Source organism: Silurus aristotelis, assembly GCF_946808225.1.
Source record: "Silurus aristotelis genome assembly, chromosome: 22".
NCBI lineage: Eukaryota > Metazoa > Chordata > Actinopteri > Siluriformes > Siluridae > Silurus > Silurus aristotelis.
The window spans coordinates 9,290,093-9,312,413 of NC_139595.1; the positions used below are offsets into that span (position 1 = coordinate 9,290,093).

At 37.4% G+C, this 22,321-nt stretch overlaps 1 protein-coding gene across 3 annotated transcripts; it reads left to right on the forward strand.

Moving 5' to 3' along the window:
• The first annotated feature begins 1,030 nt into the window (after window positions 1-1,030).
• acsl3b (acyl-CoA synthetase long chain family member 3b) lies at window positions 1,031-21,131 on the forward strand. Of its 3 annotated transcripts, none has more exons than XM_083525726.1 (17): window positions 1,031-1,288; window positions 3,746-4,793; window positions 6,927-7,381; window positions 7,653-7,853; window positions 8,802-8,979; window positions 9,462-9,571; window positions 12,217-12,355; window positions 12,497-12,647; window positions 13,755-13,878; window positions 14,639-14,710; window positions 15,598-15,737; window positions 15,862-16,034; window positions 16,486-16,560; window positions 17,105-17,296; window positions 17,407-17,521; window positions 17,829-17,986; window positions 18,483-21,131. In XM_083525726.1, exons 3-17 carry the CDS (start codon window positions 7,232-7,234, stop codon window positions 18,638-18,640), a joined length of 2,136 nt encoding a protein of 711 aa, XP_083381852.1. In that variant the 5' UTR covers window positions 1,031-1,288; window positions 3,746-4,793; window positions 6,927-7,231; the 3' UTR covers window positions 18,641-21,131. The 3 variants fall into 3 exon arrangements, with proteins under 3 accessions (XP_083381852.1, XP_083381853.1, XP_083381851.1); XM_083525727.1 differs by having other exon boundaries at window positions 3,746-3,771; XM_083525725.1 differs by lacking the exon at window positions 3,746-4,793.
• Window positions 21,132-22,321: the final 1,190 nt, after the last annotated feature.

The window sequence follows — 22,321 nt, forward strand, 5'->3', positions numbered from 1 at the left end:
CAATAATTACAAAATAAAAGTGCAGTATATTGATGTAGACAACACAGTTTCAATATATAATATACAATAGTGTACATATTTATGACACTATATGTAGTTGTAAAAGTTTTGAAAAGCAATGCAGCAATTTGGCTTAATTTACATCAAAAACTTTTACAGTGTAATGATATGGAACTGTTTAAAGAAATATTATGTCTTATTTATGTCAACAATCAATGTGATCCAGTTCTTCCGTTATCCTACACCATCTTCTTATTCTGACAGAACTTTGTCAGTGGTTATTGTTGGTCAGAATTGTATTAAATCATCCAGTTTTTAAGAATGTGTGAATTGTTTGGTCTGTGACAGCAAAATCAATCCAATAATATTTCAGTTCAAACCAATCTTCTGTTATTCAATATATTTGAAGGAAAGCAGGATCAGGTCGTAGCTGTGTTCACTTACTAAGAGCTCCGTATAAGTTTGGAAGACATGAACACAGTGGGGAATCTTTGTACACACTATTGACATGCAGTGAGGTGAAGGGTAAGTGAGGCCCTGGACAAATAGACCCAGATTTACAAATATACCCCTCTTAAAACCACCACCAAAAAAAAAAATACTCAGTGCGCCGCCCGGGAATCGAACCCGGGTCGCAAGAATGGGAATCTTGCATGATACCACTACACCAGCGGCGCCTTGGGCAAGCAACCATTGAGTGCCATATTTAACAGTATTACTTGTTTAAAGTCGGTCCTTCTGCGTTAATTATAAATATAAAGTGATTTAATTATATGTATTTAGTAAAGAAAAATAAATGCACGTGCTTTCTGGTTAATATTTAATGATGCACAACTAAAAGTAGTTATTTCGAACCAAATGCAAATAATGTCTCATTTACTTGTTGCAGCTGTAAATACTATTTGAGAAAGTCTGGACAGAAATCTTTTTGCATACTTTTATGGCTTTAAGTGACCCCATGTTGAACGGAGGTAACCCCAATGTCGTCACGGCATCGTTTATCACGCGCCACCTTTTCAGGGCCAATCGGATTCCAGAAAATGGCCCCGTCCTGTTGACAGCGTTGGCAGCACTTCCGGTCTGACAGTCAGGGCCGCACCGGCGACAGAAACTGAAAAAGCGCCATATAGCTATAGTGTGGATGACGTTTCTTCCCGGCTATGCTATTCTGTTTATTTTCTTTCTCGCGTAATGGTTTTCTGACAAAGTCCCTGACATCGGGGTTGTTATTTTAATGCTATACTTGTTGCCCCTCACACGCCTATAATCTGATCAATTGAAGAAGAAGGTGAGATTTGTTTCCATTGTCATTCAGCAGCTGTGCAGATGTGATTAAGTAATGGTGTAGCAGACGTATTTTGCAGTCTTGGGCTCTGTTTATGTAGCTGCATGCATGAATGTTAATTGTGATAGCAAATATTTATTTTCATGACTTTACCGCTGTCAGCCGAAATAGTCCGTATTTCTGTGTAGTTATAACAGCCTCATGCACCATACCATATAATACCATACCATACCATAACACGTAGCTGGCCATTCCAGCCAGTGTGATGCAGCTAGCGGCCTTTCACTGCTGATTAACTAGATACGTGTATCTGATGTATAGTTTTTATGACTTCCACTCCTTATATAAATGATGTATAGGGAAGAAAACCAAATCTGTAGTGCAAAAAGTCAAACTATGTCGCTGTGGGATCTTATGAGTAAGGTAAAGTGTGAGTCAGCTTGCGCACGCGACACCATTAGCATCCATATCTCACAGCTGCGCATTCTATTTTGGCGGCAATAGTAGCTGTTGATTGAGCTGGTTGTTACTCCTGAAAACATATCATTCGTCCACAGGATGCTTTGTAAATGCTATTAAAATGGATATAGGACTTCCCATAGCAGGGTTACCGTGATAATCCGAATGATTTTAGTCAGAATTCAGGAGCAAGCTAACTATGATTCGGGACTGTAATGCTAGCAAGTAGTTCAGGCTTATGGAGATCTGAACCTAACACGCGCGTGTCATAAACCATTCATAGTCAAGGGGTGGCGTGATTTTTAGCACAACCATCGTCTCCAAATGTACCTTATGTTTATTAATATGTACTGTTTGTGTTGTGCTATATTTTCCCCGCCCACTTATGTGTTTATGTACAGTGGTGTGAAAAAGTGTTTGCCCCCTTTTGCATGTTTGTCACACTTTCATGTTTCAGATCATCAAACTAATTTAAATAGTAATAAAAGACAACACAAGTGAACACAACAACAGTTTTTAAATGAAGTTTTTTATTATTGAGGGGAAACAAAATCCAAAACTACATGGCCCTGTGTGAAAAGGTGTTTGCCCCTAAACCTTATAACTGGTTGGGCCGCTCTTAGCAGCAACAACTGCAATCAAGCGTTTGCAATTACTTGCACTGAGTCTGTTACAGCGCTGTGGTGGAATTTTGGTCCACTCATCTATGCAGACTTGTTGTAATTCAGCCACATTGGAGGGTTTTTGAGCATTACCCACCTTTTTAAGATTTAAGGTTGTGCCACAGCATCTCTTTAGGATTCAGGTCAGGACTTTGACTAGGCCACTCCAACATCTTCAGCCATTCAGAGGTGGACTGGCTGGTGTGTTTTGGGTCATTGTCCTGCTACAGAACCCAAGTTCGCAATAGCTTGAGGTCACGAACAGAGAGCCAGACATTCTCCTTCAGGATTTTTTGGTAAACAGCCAAATTCATGGTTCCATTAATCACAGCAAATCTTCCAGCTCCTAAAGCAGCAAAACAGCCCCAGACCATCACACTACCACCACCATATTTTACTGTTGGTATAATGTTCTTTTTCTGAAATGTGGTGTTACTTTAACACCAGACGTAATGGGACACACACCTTCCAGAAAGTTCAACTTTTGTCTCGTCAGTCCACAGAGTATTTTCCCAAAAGTCCTGGGGATCATCAAGATGTTTTCTGTCAAAACTGAGATGAGCCTTTATGTTCTTTTTGCTCAGCAGCGGTTTTCGTCTTTGAACTCTGCCATGCAGACCATTATTGCCCAGTCTCTTTCTCATGGTGGAGTCATGAACACTGACCTTAACTGAGGCAAGTGATGCCTGCAGTTTTTTGGATGTTGTTGTGGGGTCTTTTGTGACCTCTTGGATGTGTCGTTGTTGTGCTCTTGGGGTAATTTTGGTCGGCCGGCCACTCCTGGGAAGGTTCCACTGTTCCTAGTTTTTGCCTTTTGTGAATAATGGATCTTACTGTGGTTTGCTGAAGTCCCAAAGCTTTAGAAATGGCTTTAAAACCTTTTCCGGACTGATGGATCTCAATTACTGTCTTATTTGTTTCTGAAGTTCCTCTGCTTTTGAGGATCTTTTGGTCTACCTCACTTTGTCAGGCAGGTCCTATTAAAGAGATTTATTGATTGTGAACAGGTGTGGCAGTAATCAGGCCTGGGTGTGGCTGGAGAACGTTTTAACAGGACGGCAAACACTTTTTCACACAGGGCCATGAAGTTCTGGATTTTGTTTTCCTTCAATAATAAAAACCTTCATTTAAAAACTGCATGTTGTGTTCACTCGTGTTATCCTTTACTACTAATTAAATTAGTTTGAAGATCTAAAACAGTAAAGTGTAACAAACATGCGAAGAAATTAGGAAGGGGGCAAACACTTTTTCACATCACTGTAAGTATAGGCAAGCAAATTCATTTATATATGAATGAATTGTTATGGAAAATCAGTAATCAGTGTTCAACCCTTTTCAGGAGCTGTTGATGCTCCTGGAGTCATAGTAAGTAGTTAGGATATACACCTGAAGGAAACCGGATGAAATGGTTCACTTGTATTCATTCATTTGTTCATTAATTTCGTACTTTTACAGTAATCTACTGCTTAGGGACAAAGTAGATTTGGAGACTAGCTTGGGAACTGGGTGTAAAACAGGATTTTGAAGCTCATTGCAGGACATATTATAAACACACATGCACACAATTAAAACTAATTGATATGTTTTTTGGGACATGCGTGGAAACTCATGTGGAACCCTGGAGCTGTGACGTGTAAAAGGGAAATTGGCACATGATGTGGACACGTGACCACGTGTTCCCTAACCCCCGGCCGGTCCGTGGCTCAATTGGTACCGGGCCGCACAGAAAGAATACATATTTTACATTATTTCCGTTTTATTTATTATCTGATTCTAAACAATATTTTATTTTGGAAAATTACCGGATTCTTTCCGCCACATCTGTCTATGACTCACTCTTGATGCGTGTCAAGATGCTTGCCTTGGTCACATGTCTTACCTCCATCCACTACCTTCTTAAAGGGGCTGCTCCGGCTGCAAACACATAATACATTACTGCTAAATTGAAACCCCCAAGCTAGCAAAATGAACAATAAACAACACAGTGGATTGACGTTTATTAATATATTTGGAAAATACCAGTTTCTATGCCGGATGTATCATTTTATTTTGTTGTATTTATCCGCCACACCTTAAAGGCCGGTCCGTGAAGATATTGTCTTACATTAAATCGCAAAAAAGGTTGGGGACCGCTGATCTAGAGTGTCTATGTATGCTGTAGCAGTCACTTTTTCATTCAATGAAACTAAGGAGCCCAAACCTGTTCCAGCATGAAAACACCTCTCTGCACAAAAGGAGCTTCATTAAGACAAGTTTTGCCTAGGTGGTTTTGGAAGAATTCAAATGGCCTGGATAAAACCTGTTCTAACTGAAAAGAAGGGCTGAAACTCAATGTTCAACAGGAACATATGAATGTGATGATTAGGTGTTCACAAGTCTTTGTCCAGGTAGTGATTTTATTTTTTATTAGCTTTATTATTTACTGTATTTACTTTCTTTAGCTCCTAAATGACCCAAACTATTTTGTTTTGGAGTTACCCAGGCTGTTAAATATATGAACCAAAGTTCTAGACACTCTCACTTTAGTGACAGAAGTGAAACCTTCTACAAACCTTTTGTATTTTGTAATGTAGTAGGACTAGCACACTTAACCACCTATTTGTCACAGTATGCTGCATTAATAACCACAGCTATTTATGTTCTTGGTGGCCTGCCCTGTTATAACTGTAGACTATCCCTGTATACTGAAAGACCTGAAGTCTTGCAGTTACTCTCTCCTTTGACACGTTTTTTTTTTACTTTGCAGTTTTGTATAATCGTCTCCATAGTCAGGCTCTTGTCAGTTGACAATCTTGTCAAACTTGATACAGCATTATATTGCTTCCTCATTAAACACTGACATTTGGTGAACAGTGTAAGCATTGATTTTTTTCTTTTTTTTTCTTTAAATCAGCATTGATTTGTAGATTTATTTATTTATTTATTTTGTTTAATTTGACTCGTTTTGTCAATTTTGATCTAAATTGAGTCGCTAAAATATTTAAAAGCATTAAACACTGACAGAGAAATAAATATGAAGGAAGCTTGTTTATATATTGGTGCAGTGCAGCTGAGATATATTTGGGTATTGCTGGGAACAGATATAGTTTAATAACAGGTTAATGGTGCAGACAAATTTTTATATATTTGAACTGTTTATGAATCTACCATTCACATGAGACCCACTTCTGCTTCATTAATGTCTGTGAGATACTGATAAACAGGAAACTGTAAGGAATGCGAAACTTTGTTAGAGAGACCCAGGTGTCACACAGTGACCCTTTAGGCTGCAGCAATCTTTGTTCTGGGATAATAAAACACCAGAGTTTATTGAAAGACTTTAATTAAGATGCTGATTGTTTCCTGAATAATAGACTCTTTCAGTAAGTCTCATCTCATTTTGTTTATACTGACATTTCAGTGGTTATGTGATTCTAGCCTGCTGCTGGCCTCATTCCCGGTATCAAAATATAAAATATGACATTTAGGTTTTTATCAGCCATTCTATGGCGCAAAGTAAGAACTTAAGGTCACCTGTTTTATCAGTAAACCTGACTCAACTTGACTGGATCTTTTCATTATCCACTTACTCATCAGTCAAAGGTGAAGATCTTGTCAGTGTGTAAAACTATAGCTGTTGATGTGTTTCTCAAGAAGCTTTTAAAATAAACCATTAATCAATCAACATTTTTGAGGAAGTGTTAATTAAGGAAATATTCCTTGTAAGTCTGCTTTTCCCTGTGCGAGCACATTTACACTCTTTATTTACAGTATTTGGGGTTACAGAAGATTTCTTAACATTTTATTATATTCATCCTCCTACAATTAGCACTGCATGATTCTTCAGACTGTATCTTTATTTTATATGTAGAAATAACACACTAGTGTTTAGTGATATTTTTATTTTTGTTTGGGGTTTAGGGCTCACTTCTCTCTCTCTGCTCTCTTGAGAGAAAATGGAGAAATTATGACGGACATTTGCCTCCCTGGTGAAACAAATGCTGCCTTGTTATAAAGTATATTTAAGTTTTTGCCATTAGTGCAAAGGTGGTCAAGTCAAAATGCTTTAATTGTTATTTCAACCATCTACAGAAGCTCCCCACCATACGGACGAGTTCCGATCGACCGTTCGTACCCTGAGTTTGTTTGTAAATTGTTAGCGCGTTCGTTATTGACCACGCATATCTGCTAATGATGTAAGAGCTATAAATACTATCAAAGCGTCTGGCGGTGAGCGTCTGTATAGCTGACTCAGTATGCAGTGAAATGAGACAACGTTCCTCCAGAACCCTTGTGCTACATAAAACAACATAAAGCTACATAACAGAAAACGAAAACCACAGAGTGAAGGACCAAAGTAACTTGTCCTCGTCATATAAAGTGCATCATGTGTGGTTGACGTGCAAAAAATATATTCCAGTTCACATACTATGTACACAAACACAGTCTTTATACTGTGTGTCTTTTATTCCTGTATATTTCTAATTTTTTCTTAAAGTGATTTAACACTTCATAAAATTTAATTATTCTTTTGTTTTTAGCTGCTCCTTACTTACAAGAGGATTTACCAAATCAACTAAGAAAACTGGCACAGTGGAAAAAAGGAAGAGGAACCTTCTTGTCCTGTCTGCTGGCACAATCAGCAACGAAGAGGAGACGTATCATAGCCTGAAAAACTCCAGAGGAGGGGGCATCATATACAAAAAAGCGAAAGGAATATTGTTGCAAAGAAAAAAAGAGAAGTGTAACAGAGAAAGAAATCAAGGACTAAAAAAACTGCTAACGCAAAAAACATATCTCTAGTTCTCTCCACCCTCCTTTGTGTTTTCCTCACTTTTTCATCAGGATGAAGCTGAAGGAGGATGTGCCTCCTCTTTTCATGCATGTCTTTCGTTCTGTGGTTTGGGTCTACTCCTTAATTACCTTTATACCCTGGTACTTCCTGTCCGGAGCAGGGCCCAACCAGGCCCGGGCCAAACGCATCAAGGCACGCTCAGTAAGTTCAGACTTCCCTGCTCTCGCTGAGTGTGCTTTATGTGTAATATTATCCATATTTGAATTTAACCCAAGTGTGTTTTCTGCATTTTTTTGGGGGAATACACTCACCATGAAGCAACTCAAATAACCACCGATTTATTTGCATTACATTTACAACATGGATTAGATGTTATGGATGTGACTTGTGTATGGTGCTGATTTTAAGTACGTTTCATTTGTTTCTATCGAGAATACAGTTTTATGATGTCACATGTTGCCATGTTTGACAGGTTACCGGGAATCCAGCCGGACCCTACCGGGCCATCGGCAGCCTGAAGCATCTTGTTTCAGAACTCCATGGTGGAGTGGGAACTCTGGATAAAGTGTTTGAGTATGCAGTTAAACACTTTGCTCATAGGGACTGTCTCGGTACCCGTGAGGTGCTCAGTGAGGAAGATGAAGTGCAACCCAGTGGAAAAGTGTTCAAAAAGGTAAGAAAATATGAGCACACAGGCATACACCATTAGCTTGGGGTGATTGTTTTTTTTTTTTTTTAAGTTTGGGTGCCTTAAAGTTTGCGCTTTCACTAGTTGTACTCTTGGGAAAGGCTGTGGATCCTGTCAAAACAATACTTTCATTTTAAGATGCTTTGTGGAAGCTGCTTTAGGGGCCTTGCTGCTTTGTTATAAGCAGGAAAACCTTTGCCCTGTGTAATTAAGATATTTGGCAATATTTGGAGAACCTCAATTTTGCTTTGAATAAGATTTTCATTGTTTCCAATGCAAATATTTAGACTTATGATTGTATGTAGGTTTTACTACATATGGTCATTACTGTTGCATGAACATCTATATTGGAAAGCGCTCCTTGTTTAAACCGATGGAAATCTCCAGTAAAAATACCAAAGATGACGTTCTTTGTTCTTTGCTCACACGACTCTGAGCTTTTACGTGGTGTTCATAGTGCCATATTATGTGAGAACCAGATGATCTGGATGATCTGCTGTGCTTGTAAGTGCATAACAACAAGCATTGTACTGCACTAACAAGCCATTTTATATAATGGCTAAGGGAAATACTCACTGCTGATTGGCATCTTCAAATAGAATCGATAAGAATGCTGTCACAGATTTAAATCGGTGCTTCTGATGAATCCGTATGCATGTTGGTCACTCAGACTGTTTGGTCAAAACAGATTACAGGCATAAGTGGATGAAAGTGTTACTAGCAATCATAAATAATTGTCAATAATTTAGACCATAATAAAGTAATACAATTATTAACATTGAATATTCAATGTGCTATTATTTATTTTCTGTATAATTTTCTGCATATTACTACAGAATAATTAGAAAATCTATTTTTTTCAATTGTTTCTGGTAAAGACAGCAGTGAAGTCAAGGTCTTTTTCTTTTTTTCTTTTCTTTTTTCTCTTTGTAGGTGATCTTGGGTAATTACAACTGGCTGTCATATGAGGAAACCTTTCAGCTCGCCCAGAGGTTCGGGAGTGGCTTGGCAGCCTTGGGTCAGAAGCCTCAGTGTAACATTGCTATCTTCTGTGAGACTCGTGCTGAATGGATTATAGCAGCACAGGCCTGTTTCATGTACAACTTCCCATGTAAGCCCTATAAATAATAAACACACACTCTCTAGCTTACATGCATTTATTCATTCATAAACCCATGTAACATTGTTTTCTCTCAGGTCAGTTTAGCATCTCAATTGTTTGCTCTTGTTGAGTAAGCGAAAAAAGTGAATGTCAGGTCAATAACACGGTATCATCTTACAGTGTACAATTCCATTGCTATTCTTAGCTGGACAGTTGCACCCCAGGCTATCGTCTCAGAAACAGTCTGATTTTTGGTGGATAATTTCGTGTATATACAAATAAACACATTCCACTTACATGACTGTACAGTATCGAAATTTTGCTTGTACATTAAATGCTATCTGATTAATTTGACTTCATTTACTTAATTTGACTTCAGACTTATGTAAGAGTTCATATTTATCTTTTCTGCTGATTTATTTTTGTATCCTTGGTGTCTGCCTCACCTTACCCCCCCTTTTCTCTCTTTCTCTTCCACATTTTTCTAACAGTGGTGACTCTATATTCTACTCTGGGAGGGGCAGCAATAGCCCATGGGCTCAACGAGACAGAGGTCACGCACATCATAACTAGTAAAGACCTGCTGCAGAGTCGCCTCAAGGTTAGCACTCTGTCATCACCTGACAGCACTGGAAGTATCCAGAATATTTCTAGGTTATGAAGGGAAACACAAAAAACTGAACTGTTTTGAGGAAGAAAAAAAAAAACAAGAGTGGGGTGATGTGATGCCTCTATTAACTAAAAAAAAAAAAAAAAAAAAAAAAAAAACTGTCCTGAACCATTTTATACATCTTATAACAATATTCTTTTTATTCATTTATTACCAAAGTTAACCAAATAATCCATGTTCTCTTTACTGTGAAACTCAAAGCCTGATGACCTTTTTTGTGTCAGAGAATTTAAAGTTACTACCTTAACTTAACTAAAGCGACCTTATCTATCGACACTAAACTTGGACTACAGAATGACAGTTGTGCCTGTGAGGACAATTTATATTCTCAAATGGAATTCTCATAATGTATTATGACCACACTATTAAATTCATATGGTATAACTAGCCCAAACTTTGAATTAGAATACAGGGTTATTCAAAAGCAATGAACCGATATCATACGCATGGCTTCAGTTCTCAAGCATCGTCATGATATGAGTCAGTGACCATTTGAAAGATTAGTTATCTTAGTTATGAATGGCTGCCACAGAGGCAAAGGGGTCTTCCGGAAACGTTCAGTTGTTTGTTTACACTTGGAATGGCGAGTCCTCTGCGAAATGCGCCCTGCGTTCTCGAGTTCGTGAAGTTCCAGTTGTCATGGTGCAGTGTGCTTTTCGAGGAGGTTTGACATTAATCCGCCCTCTCCTAAGAACATCTGACGGTGGTTTTAGACAATTTCAAGAGAGTGGGTGTCTGTGTGAAGGGAAAAGTCTAGGACGACCACGAGTTTCGGATTAGAAATGAGTTTATTAGAGGGACAGCGCATGTAGGACATTTTGGAGACAAGGTGAGGGAGGCGAGATTAAAATGGTTTGGACATGTTCAGAGGAGGGACATTGGGTATATCGTTAGAAGAATGCTGAGGATGGAGCCACCAGGAAGGGGGAAAAGAGGACGGGTATGGAGAGGGGTATACAGAGGGGTATGGAGACGCATGATCCGCTGTGGCGACCCCTAATAGGAGAAGCCTAGAGAAGAAGAAGAAGAAGTGGCGAGAATCCGTGCTGCGTTTGAGAGGAGCCCGCTGAAGTCCACAAATTGAGCTTGCCGTAAGCTTGCGATCCCTCAATCCTCTATCTGGCTTGTGCTAAGAAGACATCTACATTTGAAACCACTGCAACTCTGCACCACTTGCCAATGTTGAAAAAATTAATTTTGCGATTTGATGCTGGAAATGATAGAAGACGAAACCCTTATTTCACGTTTAATTTTTAGTGATGAAGTGACTTTTCACTTAAGCGGCACAGTCAATCGTCACAATGTGGGTATTTGGAAACAGAGCACCCACATGAGTACATGTTGAGTACAAAAGAGATTCCCGTGTTTATGTTCCACCGCTACCCACTAACCTCGATAATCGTAAACATCGAAGAACAACAGAGATCAACCCAGTGAATCGTGATACGCTAATACGCACCTGGGAGGGATTTTCTTATCGCATCGATGTTACCCGTGCTGCAAATGGTGGTCACATTGAACACTTTTAAGACAGGAAATAAAAGTTGATTGTGAATATAAAACATGTGACTTGGCTGGAGTTTTTTATTTCTTTTTCTTAATAAAATATTGAAACGAAATTTTAATATGAATGATATTGGTTCATTCTTTTTGAATAACCCTGTATAAAAAATATCTCTTGTATACAAAACGGCATTACTAACACCATTTATCCTTTAAGTGTTAAATCTTTCAAATAAATGTATTTCTGCTGAGGAAACTGGGCAAGTGCAGTGAGGGATTATTCTAAATGTAACATTCTTACAAAGAAACTCAATCCCTGGTTTCTAATCATAACACACTGAGCAGTGTCACTGTATTAATTGTTTATTTTTACTTACTTTATAGACCTGTTTTTATAGTCATAAAAATACTCCTAAAAAATTATTTTCTGTTTAGCACAAAGTTTTGCTTAAGTCAAACAAAATTTCCACAGGATTTATTCCTTTCCGAATTTCAGATTTTCTTTGCATTCACATTTGCATATTAATATATAGCAATAACACACAAGCTAATAGAAACTTGGCCATGACAACTAATTGTTAAGAAAATAAAAGACTATTATTGTGCAGCAAAATAAGTAGAATTAGAGCCATGAAAAGGCCAAATTATGGAGAGTATCAAAGAGTACTCACCAACAGTGTACTCATAGTTGAGGAGCAACAATGTTTGTTGAACTTGAATGTCCCACAAAACCACTTTTCATAAAACTTTCAATCATAAAAAATTGTGCTAGAAAAAAATGGGTTTTTAACAATAGTTTATGTTTTGCTTGTGCCAACAATGTGCAGTTTGTGCTTTTTTTTTTTTTTTTTTTTTTTTTTTTTTTTTTTAATAAAGTTTATTACTTTCCAAATACCAGATTTAAAAAAAATAAATACAATTCGGTCCTCTATAACTATATAAACTATAAAAAAAAAAAAAAAAAACCTGAAATGAAATCTGTATTACTGTTTTGCACATTTTTGTGTGATACATTTCTGGATTAAAAAGGGGGGAAAAAAAGACATTCTTAAATGTATTATCTATAACCTCAGGAAATTCTGCTGGAGGTCCCTAGGCTGCAACACATTATCATTGTGGATCATAAACCCACCAGTTGGCCTGGTTTACCCAGAGGCATTCTGGTCCACAACATGTCCTCTGTTCAGGAACTGGGAGCAAAACCCGAGAGCAGTAAGGCTTTTAAGTGTTCAGCAATTCACTTTATTTTAGTACCTTAATTTTTCTGTTTTATTATGGTGAGGGAGGTGGCTTAAATATTACATAATATTACAAAATGATCATATTTATGGTATGTTCAATTTCTTTTTCCAGTGATGTCGCAGCGGAGACAGCCCCTTCCCAAAGACATCGCTGTGATCATGTACACTAGTGGTTCCACAGGAATCCCCAAAGGAGTGATGATCTCTCACGGAAACCTCATTGCAGGGGTAGCTGGCATGGCTGACCGTATCCCGAACTTGGAGTAAGAATTCCTTTAAAATGTTGACGTGTCTCATATTATGCCATTAATATGGTGTATTTATACATTTGTGTGCTATTCTATAGCTAAATATACACCAAACAGCCATAACATTAAAACCAGGTGAAAACAGGTAAAGTGAATGACCTCTCCTTACAGTTGCACCTATCAGGGTATGGGTTATATTAGGTGCAAGTGAAAAGTAATCAAAGTTTTGGATGCAGGAAAATGGGCAACTGGGTCAGAGCAGCCACAATCATAGTCGGGACTTGTGGGTTGTTCCTGCTTAAGCTTTACTAAAAGTCATCCAGCAAAGAACAACCAATATATCAGAAACAGTGGCTTGCTTAATAGGTATATTGAGGTTGGAATTTAAATTCATAATCTAAATAACGTTAAAAGTGCTATTCAAGCAAAATTGAATTGAAATGCAAGGTGCATGTGTGTCATTTATGGGAGGAAGAGTTCTCACAATGATGCACTATGAAAGGACGGCAGGCCGGCAATGTTTTGCTGGGAAACCTTAAGTCCTGGCGTTTATGTGAATATAACTATGACAAGTACCACCTATCTAAACATTGTTGCAGACAGTGGACCCCTTAATGACAAAATATTCTGTAATTTTTACAACATAATGTGCCCTGATGCACTTTAAAAAAAATTGTTCAGGAATGAATTGATTCTTATCATAATGAGTGTTGATGCTAAATTCCTCAGATTTTAATATGATTACACATTTTTGTAATGTGCTGGATCCATGGAGGCTCACCTTATAATATACTGGATTGAAGGAACTACTGCTAATGTCTTGGTCCCAGCTACCACAGCATACCTTCATGAGCCTTATGGAGTCCATGCTTCAATGTGTTGGAGATGTTTTGGTGGCACAAGGGGGACCTAAACGATGTTATGCAGATTTTAATGTTATGGCTGATCTGTTTATTTTGCTTGTAGATGCATTTTATTTATTTATTTATTTATTTATTTATTTATTTAAAATATCCAACACTTTGCCTTCTTAGTTGTCTGCTGTGCATTGTAGAGTTCAGATCAGGTAATGTGTAATAATTCTTTTTTTATTTATTAATTTTTTTTTTTTAACCTGCACAGTGAGAACGACACCTTTATTGGCTACCTGCCACTGGCACATGTGTTGGAGCTCAGTGCTGAGCTGGTATGTGTTTCTCATGGCTGTCGCATCGGATACTCCTCGCCCCAGACCCTTTCAGATCAGGTATATACACTTATTTTCAGTCATCACAGCACATGCAAAAAAATTATTGTAATCACATGAACAGCATTTATCTTATGTCATTATACTGAACTGATCAATGAGATACCCAGGGAACGTTCATTCCATCACCTAGGTGCCAAGACAGAGAAAATTGTTGACACTTACTCATATCTTAATAGATGATTGGTCACAATATATTTTGCCTGGACCGGTGTGGAGATTGGAGCATTTTATAGGTGCTTTTATGTAGGTGCTGTCCATGTTTGTCTTTGTAGGTAATCATTTTTTCTTTTAAATCTGGAGTATGCAGCGACGGAAGCATTGTGATAAACTGTCTGGTACTACACCAAGGTTGTTTGCGTAGCAGTATGGGGTGATTCTATAATTCTTCAGGGAGATCACAAGATGTCTCGAAAAAGAACAGCAGCTTATTATTGCTGGGAATTAGATTCCGCTGATAAGCTGCCGTTTATGTGATGCCTGGCAGACTTGATTGGCTGCAAACTGAAACATGAGTCCTGCAGAAGTTTAAAAAACATGTGACTTGACTGACACAGTGAATATAGGAAGACAAAACACTGAGCCTAGTGGAAAACCAGTAGACACCACTGGAAAGGGAAGAAGTGATGCATACATGTGCAGAAACCGAAGCGAATGCACTTAAAACTAAACATTGTAATATTCTTGGCCTCTAGAAACTTTACTCTTGAGGTTTTCTGTTCTATTTGCCTGTGTTAAATTGTGTATTTTCTTTTTGCAGTCAACCAAAATAAAAAAAGGCAGTAAAGGAGATGCCAGTGTCCTGAAACCAACGCTAATGGCAGCTGTTCCGGTAATAAAACATTCATACTAACTAGGGGTGACCACGTATAGGTGAATATTAGATGCTTTGATTGGAGGAGCCTGATTTGAATAACAATCTCACATTCGACTCTTTACAGGGGTGTTATAAAACGAGGATCTTGCCATTTAGGTTACATGGGGGTGCTCAACATTTGACATAGAACTACCGGTGTTCTCCCAATAAATTAATTTACAGCTGATTATGATAATGTGAAAGGAAAGAAGCTTTCAATTTGAGCTATTTTTAACTGTATAAAAAAGATCCAAACACCACTGTGGCAGATTTAAGTTTCACTTTAATGATCCATGACCGACACAATAGCATTTGGCGGCAGGGATGTAAATATTTAACAAACCCTGGGAGATTCTGTAAATGTATTTTCTGTTCTAATTCAATTCTAAAAATCTTTCACAAATGTTTATGCACATTGCCTTTCATTTTAACTTTAAAAAGATAAAAAGGCATTGTCAGTTTGGTCTATCACATGACAGGCAGTTTTGGTCACTTTGTTAGAGGTGTGTGTGTGTGTGTGTGTGTGTGTGTGTGTGTGTGTGTGTGTGTGTGTGTGTGTGTGTGTGTGTGTGTGTGTGTGTGTGTGTGTGTGTGTGTGTGTGTGTGTGTGTGTGTGTGTGTGTGTGTGTGTGTGTGAAGGAAAATGAACGTTGTCTTACCCACTTTTTGAACCTTGTGTCGCACACACAAACACAGGATTCGACTACAGGTCGACTTTGAGCAAGACTTGATGATTCATTTGACTATATAAATCCTTAGTCAGGGAAACCCCTAATACTAACTATCCTTGTATAACCACTGTCCCTCTTGTTCTGGTAAGTGACTCTTTTATTTATTTTTGTTTGTGTTTTTCTTCTGTACAGGAGATCATGGACCGTATCTATAAGAATGTGATGACTAAGGTGGAGGAGATGAGCAGAATGCAGAGGACTCTTTTTGTTCTGGCCTACAACTACAAGATGGAGCAGATCACCAAAGGATATAGCACTCCACTCTGTGATCGGTATAGAATTACAAACAATCCTACTTATTTGGCACTTTGAAAAAGATATGACTTTTGTATTATTTTAATGTTGTGAACAAACTGTACTTTACTGGCTTTATAACAACTTTGTTACTGTGTGCAGACTGGTTTTCAAGAAAGTGCGTTCACTGCTGGGTGGGAACACACGAGTTTTGCTGTCAGGGGGAGCGCCTCTGTCTGCAGCCACTCAGCGCTTTATGAATATCTGTTTCTGCTGCCCGGTGGGACAGGGCTATGGCCTCACAGAGACCTGCGGAGCTGGGAACATTAGTGATTGTAAGACATATACAAACATGAGGCTGGTAACAAATGTTTTGGAATTATTACTGCATGGATGTCAAAAATACATGCAAAATACCTATGATTAAATGTATTTAAAGTCCAAATAAAGAAAGTATTTAATATTTTGAAGGTACAGAATTTTTGTTTATTATCAAGGCCAATACACTTGATGCTGTCATGGTAATGTGAATGACAACTAGCACAAAGTATCCTACACAGGTGGTGTGCACCATATTGTTTTAGTTTCTGAAATATTACTGTCTATACCACATTATGGCTGAATGCTCGAATCTTTCCATATAAAAGGTCACGCTGTAGACGTTTAAATTACTTTAAGCTGGTGTGTGTGTGTATATATAATGTGTGTGTGTGTGTAAAAACTTTATATTATATATAACTTGTCTGGTCTATATTAAGATGTATTTTTAATTGTTTGTGTGTGTAGTATATGACTACAGTACAGGCCGTGTTGGAGCACCTCTGGTGTGTTCAGAGATCATGCTTAAGGACTGGGAGGAAGGTAATTGTTGATCATACATTAAACATTGTGTTAAGAGCAGTGATGATAAAAAAAAAAAAAAGAAAGTATATGTTCTTTAAAGATGGTTTATAAAAAAAAAAAGCCTGCACTGTGCTGCCAGGTTTAGTAATCTTTTGCGCTTCTTTAATACACGTTAGTTAAACAAATAAACTACACATTTAATCAGATGCACCAAGGAATTTCAGCTAAGCTTTATAATAGTTTGCCTTGGTTTACTTAATCTCTTAAACAGAGGATATGGCTGGTGCCAGAGATTCCAGATTCTCATACCCATGGGTCTCATTTATCAGCCAGGTGTACATGTAGTTTTGTATTAGTTTCTATGAATGGAGGAATGTTTTTTATAGGAATGGAATTCAGTACAAAATGATGAATATATATACAAGATTTTTAAACTTTCATTCAGTTTTCATTAACAAGTACCAAATTAGTAAAACCAGTAGTAAATGCCTCATTAGTGGAGAAATTTTACTTATTTTCGACAGTCAATTTTTTTTTTTTTTTTTTTTCCCTCCTCCTGTAGGTGGTTACTACAGTACTGACGGGCCTAATCCTAGAGGGGAAATTTTGATTGGAGGACCAAATGTTACTATGGGTTACTATAAGAATGAGTCCAGGAACAATGAAGACTTTTTTGTGGACAAAAATGGCCAGCGTTGGTTTTGCACAGGAGACATTGGGGAGTTCCATCCTGACGGTTGTCTTAAAATCATTGGTGAGAAACTCATCACACACACCAATAAGCAAACTAAATGTAGGACACACTCGTGCATAAAACATGAGTTGTATGAAGATGTGTGTATGTGTGTGTATGTGTGTGTGTAGATCGTAAGAAGGACCTTGTGAAACTACAGGCAGGAGAGTATGTGTCTTTGGGAAAAGTGGAAGCTGCGCTGAAAAACTGCCCCCTCGTTGACAACATCTGTGCCTATGCCAACAGGTAGGCACATACCACTGATGCACTAAAAAAAATTTGTCCACTTAGAGTTTTTAACAGTTTTCAAATTGTACAAAAAGAAGAAAATACAAAATGTTTTTCCCCCAGAAATTTTTTTTTTAAATAAAAATTATCTTAGATCTCTATGCATCATTACTCCATAGTTTTCAACAGTAAAATCTTGATTTGAAATTTACCAGCCATTGTTTAAATAGAAATTTCTTGATAATGAAGACATTTAGAGTGCAATGTTGCAACAGCCTAACTTTAAATTTTACTTTTCTTCTCCTTACCATCATCTCTCCATCAGCGAAGAGTCATATGTGATTGGCTTTGTGGTGCCTAATCAGAAGCACCTGCTGGCTCTTGCCAGGAAGAAGGAAGTGCAAGGGTCATGGGAGGACGTTTGTAACCACCCTGATATGGAGAAGGAGGTGCTGCGCATCATTACTGAAGCTGCTGTGAATGGTGAGATCTCTGGATTACTTTATCATTATATTATGATGAAAGCGTTTTACATATTAATATATTTAACCGTCAAGATAAATTACACAGCCATAAAATAAATGCACTTGATTTGCACAATATAGACCCAGCAGTTTTACATATAAATGTGCCACAGGTATTGTTTAATTGCTTAAAATTGACAATCAGCTTAATGTAATTTGTACAGCATTTTCAATACATACTTTTTTCTTTTTTACTTGAAATTTTGCCCTCTATCTATTAAATGACAGATTTTAGGAATAGTTAAAAAATACCTTTTTTTTTACATTTTATTAAGCTTTTTTGGAATTTAGTCATAGTAACTCATTTATATTTTGAATTCATATTTGTTTGACATGAATGATCGAGGCCTGTAGCGACATTAGCACTAAAGAGTAAGAAGTGTTTTCTGTCAGTGTTGCCAAACCAAAACATGCTGATTTCTCTGTCTATATTCCTGCACTTTTTTCCTCTTTAGCCAAACTAGAACGCTTTGAGGTACCCAAGAAGATCCGTCTGAGTGCCGAGCAGTGGACTCCAGAGACAGGCCTGGTAACTGATGCTTTCAAACTCAAACGCAAGGAGCTCAAAAGCCACTACCAGGAAGACATTGAGAGGCTGTATGGTGGCAAGTAAAAGTAGCAAGGGTCAATCTGTAGCAAGAATGTGGGATTATTCAAAGTGTTTAGGATGTATACGTATAACACCTAATATGCATTACTACTTCTTTTGGATAAACCCCCTTAAACCATAAACAGGCACGTATAATTATTTTAAGGTATTAACTGACCAAAACAAAAACAACAAGATGGTCAACAGGCATTTAAAAGTGTCTAATCATTAACAATAAAGCAATTTTTGATCAGCGTTCTTCTGGACTTCTAGAAGACAATTGTATTATTGACTAAGGAGATACCAGGGCCTGGACTATTTGAGGAACGAATGACTTCACTTTGAATCTCAGACATAAAGCTGGATGATCCAGTTTTATTTAGCCATAAAGAAATGCACAGGAATTGTACAGAGTAAATTCATAAGACTTGTAAATTCATTCCAATCTCCAACAGTGGGACTGTGATTAGATACTGGGAAATAGGTAGCATTATTTGTGCAGGGAAAAATCTTTTTAACTGTTTGGGGTTTTTTTTTTTTTTCTCCATGTTGGTTCTGTTCATTTCTTTTTGGTGATTTATCTGGGATCTGTGAAATGAAGTCTCGAGAGATTTCAGTGTGAAGGTTATTTATTACATCATATTTCCATACTTGTGCTCTTTTTTTTTTTTTTTTTTTTTATGAAAACACTCCTTAATATTTTGTATACGTTTTATTTTTTTCATTCACTTGTCCTTGGTTCCATTTCTGTTTTACTTTCCAGTGTGTTACAGAGAATTACTGGTACTCTTGGATAAAACACTCCTGGTAATGGCGTTAATAATATACTATGTATTCTTGTATATGATGCTCTACTTCCGGCGTTCATACCTTTTAATAAATTATTTGAAGCTCTGTACCCATATTACTATTTTATTATACTCTGGTGTTTGGTCTTAAATTTAGTTTGCTGATTATTGGTATGTTACAGAAGAGAAACATAAGCTTCACTCCACCATAGAAATAGGGATTTGGGAAATTAGGGATTATATATATATATATATATGGTTAGCCATTTTATTCTGCTAAAATCTGTTTTTAGTAAGAAGCTAGCAGGGAATATATGTATGTGTATATATTTCTTTGTGTGCATATACCAGTTCCCTTTATCTATATACTCTTTCAACAACAACCGAAAGGTATTAAATGAATGTTTACATAAGACAGCAGGTTCATGCCTTTGCAGAAACGATTTGTTGAAACGATTATACTTTTATATTGAATTAGTTGGTAGATGGTGTCTAATAAAAGTGTAAATTTTAATGTGCAATAAATATTCTATACTCTTCGATGCACATTGCTGACCAAAAGTAAATTGATCATATATTTAGTGACACTAGTAAGAGACATAGACCATGCTGCAAATGCTTTTGTTTGGATAAGAGGATAAAATATTTTTTAATTCTAGAATAGTTTATATGACCGCATGATTTAATGTGCTTTGGGTCATAACAGTAGTAGCATTTGTCACAGGTGCGTTTTTAAAGTGTCTTCACCCACAAAATGCTGTCTCGTGAAATGCATTAAACAATAGTTTAAAGTAAGTGTCTCGTATCTGTTATCTGCCTTATTCTAAAAGATTGCAGATATTCTTTGCTATTTGTTCTCAAGCTGTGCAAAAAAAGTCCTGTTTCTTCTCAAAGATGTGCACAGCATTGCAACTGGATTCAAAGAAAGCATGTGATTTAGAACTTAACCTAAAAACAAAATGTTATTCCAATCCCTCAGTTTCACTTCCCACTGCACTTACAGAATCCAGTTTAGTGGTCTAGACACCAGTCTCACCGTAGCCTGAATGCTCTGAACCTAATGCTTTTTCTGACAACCTGTGACTTTTTTTTTTTTTTAGACAGGCATTAAAATCAGCCAAAAGTTTTGGTGAGTTTTCTCTGGTTTGGTTGCAAAATTAATACAATAATCTGATGCTTATGTTTAAACCGATGCACCTAGTAAGTTGTGGTTAAAAACAAAAATCTGTTTTCCATTTACAGAGCGAGATGAGATTTGATTTCATCATTAACTTTTATCTCAATTTTTTATTTTTATTTTTTTATTTTTTTTAAGAAACTGTATAATTGTTAGTCTGTGCAAAAGAATGTTGTATAAACGTACTCCAGGTTATGACTGGATTTAAAATTTGAGTCCAGTTCGGAGTAAAAATAAAAAAAACATGATTCTATGTGAATTCAGGATTCTATGTGAAAAACAGGACTCTTTTGGTATACACATCCTTTTTTCCACACACCTTGTAAATATCTTTTTCTTTTTTTCTTTTCTTTTTTTTTTTTTTTTTAAGGAGAAAATCATTTCCATTGCCTGGTGTAAAAATACAATATGTTTAATGTATTTAGTTGGTTTTTTGGTTTTTTTTTTTTTATGTGAATGAAATTACTGTAAAGAAGGTCTCTTCTACTTTTATTTATTCGGAGTTTTGCATTAAAAGTGTGTGTAAGAATAAAGGTTTGTGACTTCTAAAGGCTGCTTTATTTTGTGGTGAGGGTAACGTAAGTAAAGATTTAAAGTAAATACAAAAAAATCAGTATTTCTGTTGAAAATATCCCAAGTGAAAATGTGTAAAGAAAAAAAATTATTCATTTACTATTTGCCAGTTAATCGACAGGCAGTATAATTAAAGTGCAAACATGGTAGTTTGATTTAGCAAAATGTGGACTTCCAGGTTTTTATATGTACAAAACATATAAACCGAAAAAGATGTGGCCCGTACGGGGATCGAACCCGCGACCTTGGCGTTATTAGCACCACGCTCTAACCAACTGAGCTAACCGGCCATGTGCGTCCTAGAAGACGCTTCTTAATATATTAATCCTGTAAGATTAAAACAAACTTGCATCTAAATTTGTTGTGTCTGCTAAATCCGCTTTCTTCATGTGCCTTTATTTTTTATTTGATATGCTAGTGATCGTAGTATTTCTACGAACATGTGCCGAATCAAATAGGCGGATCACGAATCAGAATTTCATACCGGGTCGGTAGAGGCCCGGGTTACCAACGACCGCCACAGGTATTGTTAGCCAACAGGGTACCGGTGGAAATTGGGCTACTGTTGGACGCAAGAGGAGACGGACAGGCGGCAGAGACGGCAGGGAATGGATGAGTGGAGGAGAGTGGAGGTTCGGGTTGGTACTTTAAATGTTGTTACTATGGCTGGTAAAGGGAGAGAGGTAGCTGATATGATGGAGAGGAGAAAGGTAGATACGTTGTGTTTTCAAGCGGTGATGATAAGGGGTGATGATAAATGTCATCAGTGCCTATGCTCCTCAAGTGGGCTCTGAGGAAAGTCAACCTGCCACAGGAGCTGCTGAAACAATTCTACTCGGCTACTCGGTCTGTCCTGTGTAGATCTATAATTGTCTGGTTTGGTTCAGCTACCAAATCAGACATCAAGAGGCTACAGCGAACAGTCAGGGCTGCTGAGAGTATCATTGATGCCTCACTGCCCAATTTCCAGGATCTTTACTCATCCATCCAGAGTGGAGAAAAGGGCTAAGAAAATCACTTTGGACCCCACACACCCAGCCCACTCTCTCTTCAAACTGTTGCCTTCTGGTCAGTGCGCTACATAGCTCCATCCACCAGAACAGCCAGGCACAAAAACTTTTTTTCTCCCGCAGGCTATAATCAGCATTAACGATTAAAATATTCATA